Genomic DNA, 18,512 nt, shown 5'->3' on the forward strand with positions numbered 1-18,512 from the left:
TCCTTCTGTACTAAAACACAGAAAACACAAAGGAGGAGGAGAGCTTTGGATATTCCCTCAGATCCCAAGGGAAGCAATTTTGAGTGCTGCCAGTACTCAGGGGGAAGATGGAAGGAAAATATTCAGGGGTCAGGGGGAGTTTCACCAACTCAAAGTGTCTGCACAGGCCCCAGAACTTTCCATTTGTGCTCACATATTCCTTTCCCCAGAAGCATTAGGACTTGGAGAGACTGGAGCAGCAATTTGCCTCTTCTTGGACACAACTCCCTAAAAAAAAAAATTTAAATGCATGCAACCTGCAGATATTTGGGAATTTTTTAATGCAGTTTACTGAACTATCCATCAAATCACAGGTGAAAATAGCCCTAAAAAATAAACATACCAACTAATGATTGCATATTAAGACTCTGATTTTATTCCTTGTTTTCAATACAAAAGGCCAGTCTATATTTTGAGTAAGGAAATCGTTGCCAAAGGTCATTTTCAGTATGGAAAATGTGTGAGTCAGATCTGATCATTCATCCTAAAGGCTGGGGCTCCATTGCCAATAACCTGCCAATCACCCAGAGCACAGCCAGAGACAAAAAAGAACATTTGGCAATGCCAGGACCATCCTCTCCTCCTCTTCCCAGCTGAGCTTTGCATTTGCAGAGAGAAAAAAAAAAAAATATCAGGCAGAAGGAATGAAGTGACATTTCTCTCCTCCATGAGGATCAAAAGTGTTTCTCCAAAAAAAAAACTGAGAATGACTCGGAGTGAGATTTTTCAGCCAGGTTCTTCCCTTTGTCCTCACTCCCATGGATCAGCTCATGGAGAAGCATTAATGGGGAAGAGGAGCTGGAATTCCTGCTGGAAAACTCTCCACCCTTAAGGAAAGCCAGGCTGGAAAAGAGCCCTTGAACTCTGCTATTTCCCAGTTTCAATTCAGATTTAAATGCACAATTCGTGTGTGGAGAAATATCACAATTATCCCTAGCAGGAAAAAAAAAAAATCTAAATATAACAAATATGGTTGTACAATGTGGTGTTTTCCTTCTTTTTTCTCTGCTTTATCTTTCACTAACACTCGTGTTCATCCCTACCAACAGCCCCTTCTTTGCATCTTTTCATCATTATTTAGGGAGATAATGTCAAAATGCTCCTTCCTCCTGATGGCCACCTGCTTCCTTCGCCTGCTGCCCACACAGTTAAGGATCCTCATCCAAAAAAAAAAAGGAGTGAGAAAACCCACTCAGGATCTCCCAATGCAACAAACCCCCAAATTTGCAAAGAATCCACGAAATGACATTGGATTTATGCCCAAAAAGGGACAAACCTGTCCATGAGCAGCCTGTTCATCCCAGCAGGCACCTCAACAAGTCAGGTTTAAATTCCCAAATTCATGGTCCAGTCCCAGCCAAAAAAAAAAACCCAAAAAAAGCCAAAAAAGCAGCAGTTTCATCCATCATTTGCAGGATTCAAAATTCTTTTTGGATTCTGGACATGGGCCAGAGGAGACATCCCAGGGACAGCCCCAGGATGGAGAGGACAAGCCAAAGTACAGCAGGTACAGCTGGAAAAACCCCTGCAGCTGAGAGCTGGGAGGGCTGGCAGCAACTGGGAATAAAAGATAAAGCAAATGAGGCTTGAGCCAAACTATTTGAACACGGTCAACATCGAATTTTCAACGCAAGTAAGGACAAATCAGAGATTTCCCAAGTTACAAAATCCATCTTTACCTACAGACGAGCCTCTGGTTGGCTGGAGGCAGGAAAACATCAATTACCACCTTTAAATTTTTCCTTTTTATTTTTTTTTTAATTTAATTTTAATTTAAATCCGATTTTCAAAGCTGTTTTTTTCTTTTTTTTTATTTAATTTTAATTTTAATTCGATTTTCAAAGCTGTTTATTTTCCATTTTTTAAATTTAATTTTAATTCTATTTTCAAAGCTGTTAAGCTCTCCTGGGGATTATTGTGCTCTGAGAAAAGCTGAACCCAACTTGGAGAACCAAATTCCAAAATGACAACACCCATTTCCAAGGAGTTCATCAACTGCTCCCAGGTGACCCCAAATTCTCCTGACAAATTTTCCAAGCCAGGCTTGTTTCCACCACCTCGATGGGGACACAAATGATTTTAAAATTAAAAAAAAAAAAAAAAAAAAATCAAAATTTCAAAATCTCTCCTTTTGAACGCAAGCTGAAACTGTAAAATTTAAGTGTGATGGCATAGAGTCCAAGGAACGTTTTCAAGAAATACACAAAAGCAGGAACAGCAAGAAAAACAGGGAAAAAACCACCTCCAAAATTAGAAAAAAATAGCAAAAAAGCAGCAAAAAATAGCAAAAAATTAGGAAAAAATAGGGAAAAAGAGAAAAGATAGAAAAATACTTTTAAAATAGGAAGGAAAAAAAATAGGGAAAAAACTTTAAAAAATGGCAAAACTTTTAAAAATGGAAATAATAGGGAAAAAAATCAAATATAAAAAAAATAGGGGAGAAAATAGAAAAAAATGGGGGAAAATAGGGGGGAAACAGAGGAAAAACCCATCCAGGGCACGTGGGACATAACCAAGATGGAAAAATGCTAGAAATTACATTAATTATCAGCCTTTTACTATTATTTCTAACCAATAAAAGGCCCGGGTCACGGCGTAAGCACCAGGTCAATCCCACCCTTTTGGCAGATAAATGCACTCATAAAAAAAACCCCCAACAGCAGAGATATCTTGTTTTTCAGGCAGTCTGGGAAGAAAATTTACAGTTATTACCCTTCTTTGAGCCTTAACTTCCTGAGGCAGATAAGGAGCAGCAAAGTGGAGATTGTGCTCAGTGGGAAATGAGGGAGCTGCCCTGACCCTCAGCAGCTTTTCCAGGAGTGAAATTATCGATTCCAATCCAAATTCTGGATGTTTAGAAAACACAGGTTGAAGCAGGAGTAAAGACTTGGAATACTTCAGTATGAAATTAGTTACTTGGAGACGGTTTTCCTGACAAATTTTGTGATTTTCTGACAAATTCTGGTGTCAGCAGAAGTCTGATTTTGTTGGAATTCACATGGTCTAAGCAGTAAAATCTTGGGGGTGAAGGAGGCAGCATTAAAATAAAATAAATTGGATTTCAAGATGTTAATTAGAGGAAGTGAAGCCTCACTGATCACCAAGTAACAAATAAATAAAATAAAAAAGAAATGAATGCAATATCAGGTTCCTGCAAACACCCCTGAGTTTTTTCTGAGGGGTTTGTAAATAAAATTCCCAAATTCCCAGCTCTGTGCCCTTGCCACAACACAAACATTTTCCAGCCATTCCAAGGATGCCTGGAATGAAATTAGGGATTAAATCTCCAATTTCCAGATGCCTTGAGGGCACCCTAAAGAAATCCTGCTCTTCCCTTGCTAGGAAAAACACAATTTCAGGAGTTATTGGGAGCAGATTTCCTGCTCATGGAACAAAGAGATGGAGCTGAAGATATGCAAAAATGTACAGTTCTTAAAGAAAAAAAAAAAATAAAGGGGGGAAATGCTGTTTGAAAGACATTCCAAGGGTTTTCAGGGGTGGAAATGCAGCAGTGAAGTGGCAGAGCTGCTGCCAAGGAAAGCAGATGGACCAGGGGCTCCAAGCTCAGCCACAAAAGGTTGGAAAAGTCCCTCAGGATCAGCAATTCCTGGTTCATCCTTGGGAATCCCTCTGCTGCTCCTTTCCATCCTGCTTCGAGTAAAACTGGGGCTCTCCAACCCCACTACATATTTTTTATTTAAATATATTTATCCCAATAAATAATTTCTTTCTCAAATTCGTGTCTTTTAAATGACTCTATGTTTCAATTATTATATATATGTATTTAATTTTTTTTAATATTTCTGGAAGTAAGACTGGATGTTTTTGCAGTTTTTAAAAACAGACTTACTGATACTTTTAAACTGCTCTAAACTGGTACAAAAATTTATCCTGGGACACCACCTAAACCCCTGTCATTTCCAAATCCTTTAATCACTAATTGATGACCTACTCTCTTCTCCATTCATTTTCTTGCACTGGCAGAATTAACTCCACAACCTACAGGAAAAGTTTCCAAGGACTGTTTTACTGCTGGATTTTCAAATTCCCAGCAACTGCACCATTGAAAATATTTAAATTCTGTCAGGCTGGAACCTAAAAGAATAAATAAAGCTTTTCTGCCCCCTTCTGTTTATTGGCTGCTCAATAAATTAAATATATTGTGTGTAACACAGCCTTCCACAGCCCAGAGCTCTGCTTCACACACATCAAGATTTTTAGAGTTTCACAAAACATTATCCCGTTTTCCAGCATCCATGAGGTAAAAACTTGCCCTCTTTTATTAAAGACAACCATTTTTTTTAATTGTTTCTTTAGGCAAAAAGCAAAGCTTGAGCCCAAATGGAACCAAATCCCACATCCTGCACCTTTCCATTCCTCCCTGGAAGAGCTGGCTGTGCTCATGGAGCCAGGGAATTAAATGTTCTGCTTTCCCTGGAATTCACCTCATCCATGGGATTTGGCAAAGGAGGAGCTTCACCCACATTTTAATAAGTTAGAATTAATTTTAAATGTTCTTAGGCAGTAATTAGAGCAGTAAATGTCCCCCCTGATCTGTGTCTGAACCCAAATCCTGTTTGATTCTCATGGATTCCTCTTCTTTTTTCCCCTTCCCAGAAACCCTCACAATTAAAGGATGTTGATTGTCAATGGAACTAGAAGGATTCCCTGAGGTCTCTGACCCAAAGCAAGTGTTTCAGCTGAGTGGGAATAAACTAACTGTTTATCCACACGTGGCTGAGAGTGAACAGGAATCCTGCAAACTTCCCAAATTAAAGCATTTCACATTTATCCTGAGCTCAGTTAACAGGGAAAAATGCACCATTTCCTAGCAAAAAAACCCTGAAATATCACACCTGAAACCTTTGTCTAAAACTTGAAGGAGCTTTTTTTTTTTACCTAAAATCTGATTTTCAGTGTAAATTCTCTTTAAGAATTCAAAACCACCCCTTTGTAAAAGCTCCTTTTGGTGTTTGAAGCCTGACAGGCACATTTGAAACAGCACCACCGCAATTAAAAAGATCCAAACCACACTTTTTCCATCCTTCTCTCAGCCCTAAATCATCAGCTGCTACTTGCTCAGCTCTCCCTTGAATTATTGGACTCTCAGAAATGATATTTCATCAGAAACCATTAACTTTAGAAAAAAATTGCAGCAGGGGGAGAAGGAATCCACAGTTCAAACCTTGGTCAGTCTGAAAAGTTTTCTAAATGAATTCCATGCAGGAATTACTGAACTGTCCAAAACAAAGGATGATGTTAAATTGTTGCTTGAATTCCATAATTGACCTTTTCCTTTTCCCTCTCCCTTCAAATGCTGCAAAAGTCAGATGTTGCTTCCCAATTTAGGAACGAATTCCTGGGCACTTGGCTCCCCAAAATCCCAGTGCAACGCTCCTGGAATGTGAAATTCCACAAGAATTCTGCTGTAGGAGCTGTTTCATGCAAGGTGCCACTTCCTCCTAATCCTGGGGCAATTTGGAATTAATTAAAATCCCAGCTCTTATTTTTGAGGTCGATTTATGTTGTTGATAAATAGAAGAGATCACAGAAATTTTCCCCGTGACATCCACGTGGCCAGGAAGGTAAAATAAAATTAAAACCTGACAAGTTTTGTGACAAATTAGGAGACTTTGGAAAGCACTGTCATGTTTTCCAAGGAATTAAAGATGTCAAGTTTTGGGAGTTTTTTTTTTTTTTTCCCCACAGCCAAAGGAACAACAGAACTCTGGATAATGAAAGAGGAGTTGACAGATAATCTAATAATGCTTTTATTTCATTTGTTCATTTTATAAACTCCATTTTTGAATGCAGGACAGGACTGTCATTTTCAGAGAAACTTCTCCACTACACCTCAAGAAGGAATTTGAGTTTTTCATCACTTATTCCAAAGCATGAATAGTCTCAGATTCTCACCCCCTTAACTGAAATTTCACTTTACCAAATTATTGTGCTCAAAAACCATCCAAATTTTGCTTGCACTTCCTCAGTGCTCTTTAAAAAAATCTTGTGATTCTAAACAGGATTTTTTCATTCATGAAGTGGTAATGATGGGGTTTTTTTCATTGTCAACATTGACTCTGTCCCTCAGCTGAGAGTGTCACCAAAATGAAGGTGGTGAGAACAGATCCCAAATAATTTGTGCCATTTTTCCTGCAGCCCCTTTCTCCCCAGTCCTTCAGGAAAACAGCCCCAGAATCCCCAGCCATGACCTTAAAACTGGGAAATTCAAATCAATGTTTGCTCTCGTGCCAGAGGCTGCTAACAGAAAGGGAAAAGTTGGGAATTCATTGATCCCAGAGGGACAAAAGTCCCGTTGTGGTGGTGGCCAGGCCTCCCAGAATTCACTTTTGCACATTTGCTGCTGCCTGAGGCCTCAGGAAAGGATAAATAAAGGATAAATAAACCTGGATTGATGCAGAATGACAGAATTCCTGGAAACCTGGGGAACTCACCTCGAATTTCTGACTCTGTATCTGACTCCCTCTCACCCCCAGCCACTGCTGAGTTGCTTTTTTTCCCTGCTTCCAGGGAAATGTTTTTCCATGGAAAACAGAACTTTTCCACTGGAATTCAGTGTATGAGCTCAGGCTGATTCACAGACCTGCACCTTGAAAAGAAACCCTTCACCCTTGTGTGATCCTCTGCTCCTCAAGCCATGCTTTGTTTCCAAATTAAAATCTTCCTGCAACTTCAGGGTCTTCAGAAGCAATTCCAAGAAGGAACAATTAGCTCTTCAATTGAGTTAAAACCAGCAAAAATCCTGCAGGTTCACAATGTTAATTTATTTATCACCGAGTGAAATAAAAGGATATAAAGTGGTTTACATCCCCTAATGAGTTATAATATCAAGTGCAGTGAGCACAGGGAAGAGGCTCAGCAGCCTCTGCTCACTGATAAGGGCTGAGGAATTATTATTCCTTCTAAAAGTCTGGATTAGCATAGTGGGATAGTTTATTATAATCTGTAAAAAAAATCCTCCTGATAAAAATGCAATTAAGTTGGCCAAGCAGTTTGTAACTCACAGAAGAAATAAATATATGGATATATATAAATTTAAACAATAGAATTCTGGTTGTTTTAGGGTTTATGCAGCGATACCCTGCTTATATTTCTTCAGGTTTGTTTGTTTTCCTAAAGGTTTTATGCAGGAGCAGCAACATTTTTGCTAAATCTATAACAGTCCCCCCCAGAATTCATTCCACACCACATTCTCTGCTTTACAACCTCATTTTAAATCATCTCAAGTCTCAGTTTTGCATTATTTGACCCCAAAGCCAGTTGTAAACAAGGAAACAATCAGCAGAAACACAGAATTTGGGGGATGTGAAGCCAGGAGGTTTTGCCAAATGGCAGATTGCAGAGTGGGTGGACGAGTCTCATTCTCCAAACTCAATTAAATTGTTTTGCTGATTAAATGTAATGGCAAACCAAACATTTTAATGAGCCACACCTACGAAAATACAGCAAATTCAAACATCCCATCTGCTACAAACCTGCAGCTGAGGAACTTCTGAATTAACACAAATGTTCAACCCCCAACGAGTTTTGGCCAAGGACACCAGGATGGATTTGGGCTCATTAACTGAGTGCAATTAATCTACAGTTCCATTTTACTGTCCCACTCTCATTAAAGACAAAAATATAAACGTTTTTATCTCTATACTTGTTATCAATTAGCCACCAATGCATATGGAACACAACAAGGTGTTTGTGGTCTGTATTTCACCTGCAGCAAAAAAAAAAAAACAAATGTGTCCAGGAAAATCCCTGAGCTCCATTTACCACTGGATTTTCTCCATTTACATCTGAACACCTCCAGCCTGGCCTTGGACACCTCCAGGGAATCCAGGGGCAGCCACAGCTTCTCTGGGAATCTGTGTCAGGGAGGAATTCCTTCCCAATATCCATCTAAATCCACTCTCTGGCAGTGGCAGCCATTCCCTGTGTCCTGTCCCTCCATCCCTTGTCTAAAATCCCTCTCATTGGCTCTTTCAGGTCCTGGAAAGCTGCAATAAAACCACCCTGAAGCTTCTCCAGGTGACTAATCCCAGCTCTCTCCCTGGTTTTCCTCCCAGCAGAGCTGCTCCATCCCTGGGACCATCCTCCTCTGGACTCTCCCCTGCAGCTCCAGCTCCTCCCTGTGCTGGGGTCTCACCTCAGGGGCAGAATCATGGCCAGCCCCTCATCCTCAGGGATTCCCACAGGCCCAATTCTCAGCCAGGATCCCCAAGGATTTACTGGATTTATTCCCATTCTTTTCCAAGAGCTGCTCTCCTGGAAAGCAGCACCCACAGCTTTGGCTTAGAGCAGCCAAAGCCAGCCTGAGTTTGGTGGCAGGAGGAGGAGAAGGAGGCTGGAGAATCCCATCTGAGAATCCCTATCCCAACCTTTTGGGAAGCTCTGCCTTCTGTGATGGATGGGGGAAAGGGAAGGACACAGAGCTGGTACAATGGAACAGCTTTAATTGGAAACAATCAACAAGAGATAAAGGGCTTTATGGATGAAAGACAGGGAATTCAGGGAAACATTCTGACCCTGTGCAACTGGAAGGTCCCCAGTGCCAAATTAAACACATCCAGCCCTATTTTCTCTCGAGTCCCACAGGCCACAGTCTGCTCCAGAACAAAAAGCCCTCAGTGCTCTCCTGGCATCACACCTTTGATAATGTGCAACTTCAGACCAACAGCAACAAATATTAGGGGCAGAGATTCCTGCTGTCTTCAAGACTTCTGTCTGAATGATGGTCAGGCTGGCTGAGGAGCTGTCAGCAGAAAATTGCAACCCAAACCAAAAGATGAAGCACCATCAACAGCCAGGACAGATTTCTGATGGGTGCAGAGATTTAAAAACAAACCAAACCAAGCAGCTCAGGTCTGACAAATCCCTTCAGAAACTCAAAATGGTACAATTTACAGAGGAAAGCATTCACTGAGCAGGAGTTAATAGGGTCCCAAAGGGGCCATGGGTTCCTGAAAAGGTTTCTGAAGCCTTTTGTGCACAAAGCACAGTAAAAAGTTCAGCTCGTGCACAAGAACTTAAAGATCTCTAAATTAATGACAAAAAAAAAAAATCAGCCCAGATTTCAAGAAAATTCTTGAAGAAACAATTATTGAGAAAAGAGTATTTAGCAAAAACCCTGGTGTAAAACTCCGGTTACTTCCCCTATGATCCAGGTCCTTATTCCATGTACTTTGTTTCTGTTGTTACACAACTCAGCCATAATTCATCTTTTCAGTGTATGAAGCCCTCAAAAGCAGAGGTTAAAGCAGACACAGCACCTGCTTGAAAGAAAAATTAAATGTCTGCACACCTTTGTAATGGAGAATCAAAAGCAGATACTTAAGAGAAGTATGAAGTGTTCTCCAGCTATAAAAAATATGAAAAAAGAGGAAGAAGTGTTGAAGAAAAGAGTCTTTTGTTAAGCAGATTTCTCTGGCTGGGATCACCCCGATGATAAGATGACAGAACACATCAAGATTTAGGTATTTAAAACCACATTAGGAGAGTGAGACACAAAGGGACTGCAGGACAAGCCTGCTCTTTCAGCAAAGTGCATTAGATTATTCAACAGATTTTCCATCTCCAGCTTCTAACTCCAAAATAAGCAGAGAGATTTTTTTTCTAGGATTCTTTAGCAAACAAGCTCATAAAACACAGCCCATTGTGTTTCTGGTGAAGAGAAGTAAAATGAGAAGCAATTAGAATGATGATGAACTCATTAAGTCAAAACAGCTATAAATAAAAGCAAAGCAAGTCTCAAAAACCTGTCTGGAAGAGCTGCTGAGGCTTTTCCAGGGGATAGATGAAGAGTCTGGTTTAAGTCAGGATGAAATGTGGGCAGAGCTGCAAACTGCCCCTGGACCAGCATCCGCTTCTGAGTAACACCACAAACCTGCTACAAAAAATGACCTTCGAGGAGAGAAATGAATTCTACCTCCACCAGCAGCCTCCTGCCAGCTGTGCAGAGAGAAGGAGATGCCCAGACCCTGGATTTGGGGAGGTTTTTAGGGCAGGGCTGTGTCCTTACCAGCGGACTTTATTGCAGGTCTGGGTGGCGCCCAGCGGGGACCCGGCCACCATGGGCACCTGGATGGGGCTGTGCTGCTTGTTCATCACCAGGTCCAGCTTCTCCTCCAGGGATTTGCAGGTGGCTTCCAGTGCCAGCAGCTTGGCCTCGATGCTGTCCAGCCTCAGGCATATGGTCTGGTTGATGGAATACAGGAAAGACTGGGGAAGGAGAAAAAAAACCCACATGAAACGTTTGGAGTTTATCCCGCTCCGAAGGAAGCTCCGGAGAAACGTGACTGGGAACCAGCCCTAAAGGAACTCACAGCCTGTCTAGTGACAAAATCCACCCCTGATGACATCCAGGAGCGTTTCAGCAGGCTCAGATCCTTCCAGAGCTTTATTTGGGAGCCAAAAGCAGCCCGGCCAAAGCCATTTTCACCTAAGCACTTTGTCAGGATGATTTCATCCGCTGCAAAATCATTTCTAATGACTTGCCAAAGCCTTCCAGTCCACATGTGAAAACAAAAGGATTATAAATCTCTGGATGCATCCTCCTGGATAAAGTCAGCAAGGCTTTTTTTTTTTTTTTTTTTCCTGCCCAAATGGATAAATTGCAGTGGAAATTGTATCAACAGAAAAAATCTCAGAGACAATTAATGCCACTCACTTCAGCTTCCTGCTGAACTGCAAATCAAGAAAAGCAAATAAATAAAATCTGTTTTGCTAAGCAATCTTTCTGAAAAGAAAGCATATTCCACTGGGGTTCTCCTGGGAAAACAGGCCATTAGAGAGGGAAGAGCTGCACTCTCAGTGCTTTGCAAACAGCAGCTGTGCCATCTTGTGGCCCTGCAGCCACTGAGCACCCCAAACTCCTCCTTCACAGAGCTCCAAAAACACAGAATTACACAGGACAGTGGCTGTGGCACTAAAATACTCATCAGGTTCTCACACTCCAGGGCAAAATCCAACCCTAAATCACAGCAGTGAGAACAGCAGGGTGACTTCTGAGCTCCTGAGCCAGAATTAAACATGAATTAACTATCAGGAAAATGCTGCTAGCTTCAAATAATAACTTCAAACATGCTAAAAATTGTAACACAAATACATCCTCAAGTTCATTTGTGTGGTCAAATTCATTTTCTTCATCAAAAAATGTTCCAATATTCGTGTTTTGGGTCAGTGGAATTAATTCTGCTGATATTTTATATTGCATCTGAAATTTTTGCTACTAATTCTACGCTGGTAAATTAGGCAATTATCCAGATTTTTAAAATTATGCCTAAAAATCCACAAGTACCCACAAGAATAATTCCAGTATTAGGTATGAACAGTTTATTTAACATTCTTGTAATAACTTAAATGCCCTAAACTTAATTGGCATCAGAAATAAAACCATTAAATAACCTTAATAGAGGGATCCTGGCAGTTGATTTCTATCCTCTGACGTTTCAGGGCAGGTTCCACATCATCATCTGCCACCTCATGGTTCTCCAACACAACTGCAAAGGGGAAAAAAAAAAAAAAAAGCATTGCCAGAGTTTAGAACCCCAGAGGACAAAGTTCAAATCAAAAACACACTCAGTGGAGAAAACAAAAGCACGTAAATTTAATTAAGATATTTAATGTGTTCTTTATGTGACATTTGGTTTCTCTCAAGTATCTGACAGTGGTGATGGGACCAGGTTTGAGTTCCTCTGCCAAGCTGAGCAAAGACTTTTCAGGGACTGGCAGGTCCCAGCTTCTCCTCCAGCTCTTTGGGACCATTCCTGAGGTAACTTTTCCATTTTGTACCAGAAAAGCAGGTTTTTGGCCTGTGTCTCCCATTTCCATTACTGTTCTTTCAGTCATTAACTTGCAATGGCCACAGAGGACCAACATCTCAATATATTTTCACTTAGGAAGTCAATTTCTGAGCAAGTGATAGCCAAATAGCTGCTTTCATAAGTGGTTTTCAATTGTACTGTCCAAAGAATTTTAATAATGGATGGGATAAACTATCTTACACATAAAACAATTCCTAATGGATGGGGGACAGTTCCCATTGGAGGAAAAGCCTAAATCATGGAGAAAAACAAGGCTGCAGGAGTATCTCGTTGTTTTGGGGGTTAGTCTACCCCTGCACAAAAAACAAACAGGTGATAAAGCCTTGAAGAGAAAAAGTGAAATAAATAAAATAATCTGATCTAAAGGGTTTGGAGAGGCACAAGTGAAGCGACAGAAAACATGAGAAATGGGCTTCACAAGCACCTTTTGGAATAAAACCCTGGTGTGTAGTTCAAAGAAAAGCCCAGCAGTGATTTCCAGTCCATGGGCACTGCTGGAAATCTCTCCCTACCTGGATTATCCGGGGTCAGGTCCTCGACAGCGATCTGAACCACGTCGGCCAAATCCTGCTCTGACATCATTCAGAACCTGCAGCCAAACCCCTCAGGCACCACTGCAGCTCCCCAGGGCAGGAGCTGGCCCAGGCATGCACCCCTGCAACACAGCAGCAAGGACAGGGTTAACTAACATCGGTGACACATTGCACACAGCATCAGCACCACCTGCATTTTTCAGTCTCCTCCCAGAAAAAGATTCAGTTCTCAGAGAAATGACCAAGCTACAAAGGGATAATCCACGTTTTCCAGGAGGAAATCTTCCTGCCCCAGGGCTGAGACAGGAACTCAGGGTTTCCATTTTTTCCCTTGCACATTCCCAAGGGATAAGGAGAACTTTCAGGCTCAAGAAGCTCCAAGCCACACCAGATGTGCAAGAGCTACAAATTCTGAATTAACAGGCTTCTAAAAATCTTCCTAAACTCAGTGAGAACAAGGAGTTTCCTCACATCTTCTCAGAACTAAAGCAAAACTTGACTTTCTTCTTCAGGATGAATTTCTCTGGGTTTTCGACAGCTCAGCTCCAATGAAAACATTTTCAGGATGCAGTCCTGATCTTAAAGTCAAAATATTTCTCAGCCTTGTTCCCCTGGAATTCTCTAAATTCATTAACTAAATTCATTAGAGGGGAATTCTATCCAGGAATTCTCTATCCAGGTTATTTATTTGTGTTTTAAGAGAAACCTTCAACCTGTACAACTGAAATAAAATCACTGCAATCTCTCCTAGCTGTGCTTTCTCCCAAAAGTTTACAAAGGCTGGACAAAGAATACCAAGAGATCAGTGGGGTTTTATTTTTTTTTCTTCCTTTTTTTAACCTGGATTTCAAAACTCTGGCGAGATAAATGAAGATTTACTGATGGAAATGATAATTCACCCATTAACACTGATATGGAAACAAATCCAACTCAACACTGACACGGGATCAAATCCAACCACGCACAATGATTTTTTTTTTTCCCCTCTTCTATTTGAACCCAAGAAATCCATTAAGCCAGACACAAGAGTTTTAATGTTTAATAAATGTTTTAGGAGAGCAACACAACCTAGAGAAGGATTCTGAGGAGAATCTCCAAACTGTTTACTCAAAATACCAGCACTGCCAGCACTGAGTCACTTGAAATTCTGCTCCTGGTGAAAGAACTTTTTGGGCCAGCACAGAGGGTGGCAGCAAGCCCAAAAAAAAAAAAAAATAAAATAAAAACCCTGGCAGTCCTTTCCGTGGTTGTGCATGCCATTTTGGCAAGGGAAATTTGCCATTTCTGAGAAGTCCTGAAGGCTGAGCAGAAGGAAGGGGCTGCACTTGGCTGTTCCATCGTGTCACACACGGTCTGGAGCAGGGACAGCCCTGTCCTTGCCTTTAGGGGACACGTCCATCACCCCAAGCACCAAAAAAAGGCCAAATTAGAACAAACCCCAACTGTTAAAAAGCTTGTTATTTACACTGAAATTCGTTTGGTTGTTTACAGGGCTCACTGATGCTGCATGTGTTGCACTGGAACCACTCAGAGCTGCAAATTTCTCCTCTGAAGGAATTGCAGTAATTTTGTTTTAATTCACTTTAATACTTTGCATATTTAGCAGAAAACCTCATGAATTTGAAGGGATCCATGTGGATCACTCCTGGCCCTGCACAGACAACCCAAAGATGCCACTACGTGCCTTCAAAATTAAATTTAAAAAAAACACTAAATTCAACCTTTCTGCAAATCATTTCCCATTTCCAACACTCACTGTCCAACTCTCAGGGGCCACAGGCTCAAAGTGTTCAACTTCACCTCAGGAATCCCCAAATATTCTGTCCCAGAGCCTTGAAACAAGGGCACAACCTCCACCTGGCAGAGCAGCTACAACACCCACAGAGAAATGTGTGCTCATAACGTCAGTATTTATTGCCAGTTAAACTCATTTTATTCCCATTTCACTAAGGCAGACACAACTGGGAAGGAATCAGCCACAATTCTGCCTTTTCAAAGCCAGGACAGAATTCCCTCCTGCTGCCATCCTGTATTAAAGGGGAGAACAAATAAATTTGTTATCAGCCCTGGGGATTTGGAAAGCCGCAGCCACTGCAGTTATCACACCTTGAATGAAGTGTCCCTCTTCCAAATTCACCATTTCCATTTGGAGCAGTACATTTTACCAGTGGGCTGACCTTGCTTTCAGAACCAAGGGGAAAAGCCTGATAAAACTGAACAGGATGAGAGAGTTTTAGAGGAGTTTATCAGCTTCAACAAGCTTCAGTCAACAAATTCAGAATAACTTTGCCATTACAGTTTCCATGTACTTTGCTTGGTGAAGGATTTACCAGCATTTCCTCACGTAAAACACTCTTTTTCTTGAAATTTGCTTTATATTCCCCCTTTTTTTTTTTTCCCCCTAATTTCCACCTCCTGTCTGAAACTCTAGTCCCCATTAAATCTAAATTAAGGCTATGTACATTGGCATCGAGCCACCAGTGCTGAACTATCCCCAGGAACAAAATTTAAGTTAGAAAAAAAAAAAAAGAAATATTAACAGAAAGCCAGGAGGTTGGGGATAAACCACAGCAGGGCCAAGGAACGTGCCCACTTCTCCTCCCCCAGGCAGCACGTGGAAGTTGGATCATATTTTCTGCTCAATTTGGAATATTTTATGGTCACTTTGCCCCATTCTGGAGGGGATGGGGATGAAGGTTCTACCAAGCAGTGGAAAATATTCCATTAAAGGAGCTCCTGGCCAGCCAGGCTCACACCAGCTCCAGCCCAGGGCTTTATGGGATCTTATGGATTCTCCCAGAGAATTCCAGGGGCTGCTCCAACTCCTGAAGAGAGGAACAGGTTCTGGTGTGTCCTGGAGGGATTTGCTCCCCCTCCAATCCCCAGATACCTCCAAAGGGACAGGCTGGATCCATGAGGTTCCACAGGGACACAACAAGCCCTGGAGCTCCAGGGGATGGAGACGTTGGGGACAGTGGCTGAACAGGAGCCCAGGTGTGCCCAGGTGTGCCCAGGTGTGCCCAGGTGGGCAAGAGGCTGCTGGCACCTGGCTGGCACCAGGCCTGGCATGGCCACAGCCCCAGGGCAGGGATTGTCCCCTGAGGTCACACCTGGAGCTCTCCAAGACACACATGGAGGGGCTGGAGCGTGTCCTGGGCAGGGAATGGAGCTGGGAAGGGGCTGGAGAATCCTGAGGGAGCTGGAAAGGGGCTGAGCCTGGAGAAAAGGAGCTCAGGGGGGACCTTGTGGCTCTGCACAATCCCTGACAGGAGGGGACAGCCTTTGGGCTCTGCTCCCAGGGAACAGGGACAGGAGCAGAGGGAACGGCCTCAGGCTGGGCCAGGGGAGGCTCAGGGCGGACAGCAGCAGGAATTTCCCCATGGAAATGGTGCTCAGGGACTGGAACTGCCCAGGGAGGGTTGGATCCCCATCCCTGGAGGTGTCCCAGGAGCTCCAGGTGGGGACAGGGTGGGCATGGGGCACACGTGGGTGATCCCAGAGCTCTTTCCCACCCTCACTAATCCTGTGAAATCCCAGTTTCCCCAAACATTCCTAACCCCTCAGAGCTCTTGCAGCCCATGACCAGAGCAGCTCTGTCACTGTCCCCCCTTCCCCAGCCCAGGGCAGACCCCACTTTGTTCCTCTGATCCAATAATCCCACCAGACACCTGCTCCTGCTGAATAAATGAAACTACAACTAAAAATCATCTCATTTTCCCTCAAAACCAGGAGGAAAAATCCTTGAGCATCCCTATAAGCACTTGCCTGGAAGTGGCTCCAGTACTGGAATACTCAAACAAAACCTCATCACAGACAACTAAAGATAATACATTTAAAGCTGATTAGATAAATTACATCAAATATCTCTGCCAATACTCTTACTCAGAATTGATACACTTAACACGGAATTCAATCAGCCTTTGTTTAATTAAGTAAATTAATATTTGTAAGCAACTAAATTAAATTCACCTGAATTCCAGATTAGCTTTTCCACACACAAGTTTAATGTAATTTAATTAATCTATTTTAAAACATTAATTCCAAATAATTCTTCTGAGCAGTCCCTTGTAAACAAAGCTATTTACTGCAATATCTGATGGCATCCCCAAGTCATGGGGCAGCATTCCAAAGTGGATCACCAAACCCACCCAATGCCACACACAAACCAGAAATCTCCTCTCTCATTTTAATTAGCCAGGGTAAACATTATCTTTTAAAAAAATCAAAGCATATTCCAAAGCTCTGCCTGGAGTGTGGAATTGCACTGCTCTGGCTGGAGCAGCTGAGCTCTCTTGGACATTTCCCACTGCTATTGATAAATGAAAAAAACTTCCCCTCAGACTCCAACTGTGGCAAATTTTCCCTGCTGCTTGTGTGGGAAAAGCTGGAAAATGCCATTTCCCTCTGCCCAAGCCAAGAGCCTCAAATGGTCTTCCTCTTCTTCGTTCCACTTTTCCTTTAAATCCATTAAAGGCAATTCTCAAATAGGGAATTTCCCTTCCAAAAAAAAATCTTTATGCAGCCACATTAGGAATCATGGAATTGTTTGGGTGGGAAGGGACCTTGAGGATTGTCCCATTCCACCCCAGGGACACCTCCAACCATCCCAGGTTCTCCAAGCCCTGTCCAGCCTGGCCTTGGACCCTTCCAGGGATCCAGGGGCAGCCACAGCTTCTGTGGGAATTCCATCCCAGGGCCTGCCCACCCTCTTTCCTTCCCAATATCCCATCTCTCCCTGTCCCATCCACGTAAAACCATTCCCCTCTAATGAATTTAGTTAATTAATTCAGCCCAGCAGCCCATTTTTTGGAGCTAAAAGTCCTTATCCTACAAAAACTCTGATTTAGTGACACTTCTGAAGGTTTTCCAAAGCAGGTGAACACAAAGCCCAGCCCAGTGACAGGAATAAATCCAGCCCTATGATTGTCCCTATGGAAGGATTTCAGGGAGAATTCCCCTCTGGAAGCTCCAAACCCCTCTGGAGCACAGCTCCAGACCTCTGGAGTGTCCTGAGGGACAACCTCTGGAGCACACAACTGGGATGTTGGGATAATTCCATATATGAAGTTATTCCCGGCAGTTACAAAGCTCAGGACACAACAATTCCCTTTTCAGTCTCTTTTTTGTGACTTGCAGCAATTTTCTAACCCAAAGCCTGGTTTTTTCCTCCGTGATAAAATCCCTCTGGTTGGCAGCTGGGATGGAGCCTTCCTGCACTAATTCTCAAGTCCCAAAAAAAGCCACACCAGGGCAAGTGAAACAGAAGAAAAAAGCAACAATTTAAGAGCATGCAGGGCTCAATAAATCCAAGAGCCTCCTTTGAGCCCCAGCTCTCTGCAGCCCATCACAACGTGAATTAAAACTCATTTTAGGAGGAAGAGATCAGATTGACACTTCCTTCTTACTAACCCAAAACTACAAAGGAGAATGATTTTTCTTCGCATCTGTTTGGCTCTCACCCTTATCCTCAATCCACCTTAAAAGACCAGGAAAAAGGTTGTGCTTCAATTAAATTTCTTAGTAAAACCACACAAACATTGCAGTTCAACAGCTTAAAAATGAGTGTAATAGTAGACAAGCAGCTTGGATTCAGCCAAAGATCAGGAAAAATGTCTATTTTCCCAAAAAAATGACACAAATATTCCCTATCTGGGAAAACCAGGACACCAGCCACAACATTCTGGAGATGGATATATCAAATAAATATCCCTCACAGAGATATTATGGTGATGGACTCCAGTGCAAGTGGTAAAATTCACATAGGAAGCAAACAAAAGGAAATAGTTGCTCCAAGAATAAAGGAGCTGGAAACTTTCTGGAGCAGAAAAACCTCCCAGGGAGGCAGAAATTCTCAACTATTACCACGAAAGCTCCCATTATTATTGTTGGTTTCTTGTTTTGCTTTCAGGAATATTGGCTTTTTAAGGTGGTTTTTTTTTTACTTTCATTCCACAAGGCACTGTTTTGCTTGGATGCCTTTTCCCAACTCTTCGAAACGCTGGCAGCAATCCTAACATAACACCCAACAAACAACCCAGGAATGGTGAGATAAATTATCCCAGCGTCCTGAACGCGTTCTGGGCACAGGGAATGGCACTGGGTGGTC

At 42.3% G+C, this 18,512-nt stretch overlaps 2 protein-coding genes across 5 annotated transcripts in view; one reads left to right on the forward strand and one right to left on the reverse strand.

Moving 5' to 3' along the window:
* The window catches only part of LOC136366440 (large neutral amino acids transporter small subunit 1), a 268,449-nt gene that overhangs the window by 179,252 nt on the left and 70,685 nt on the right, over positions 1-18,512 (forward strand). The gene's annotated exons all lie outside the window — the stretch shown is intronic.
* Positions 1-18,512, reverse strand: part of LOC136366431 (protein BANP) — a 115,772-nt gene that overhangs the window by 92,580 nt on the left and 4,680 nt on the right. For 3 of the 4 annotated variants that reach the window (XM_066327467.1, XM_066327466.1, XM_066327470.1), the window contains exons 2-4: positions 12,386-12,528; positions 11,455-11,549; positions 10,070-10,269 (exon numbers count right to left, since the gene is read on the reverse strand). In XM_066327467.1, coding sequence (XP_066183564.1) covers positions 10,070-10,269; positions 11,455-11,549; positions 12,386-12,455 — 365 coding nt within the window. In that variant the 5' untranslated portion in view covers positions 12,456-12,528. The remainder of the gene's footprint in view (positions 1-10,069; positions 10,270-11,454; positions 11,550-12,385; positions 12,529-18,512) is intronic. The other variant, XM_066327468.1, reaches the window with a different exon arrangement.

The sequence above is a fragment of the Sylvia atricapilla genome, chromosome 12 (genome assembly GCF_009819655.1).
Source record: "Sylvia atricapilla isolate bSylAtr1 chromosome 12, bSylAtr1.pri, whole genome shotgun sequence".
Classification (NCBI taxonomy): domain Eukaryota; kingdom Metazoa; phylum Chordata; class Aves; order Passeriformes; family Sylviidae; genus Sylvia; species Sylvia atricapilla.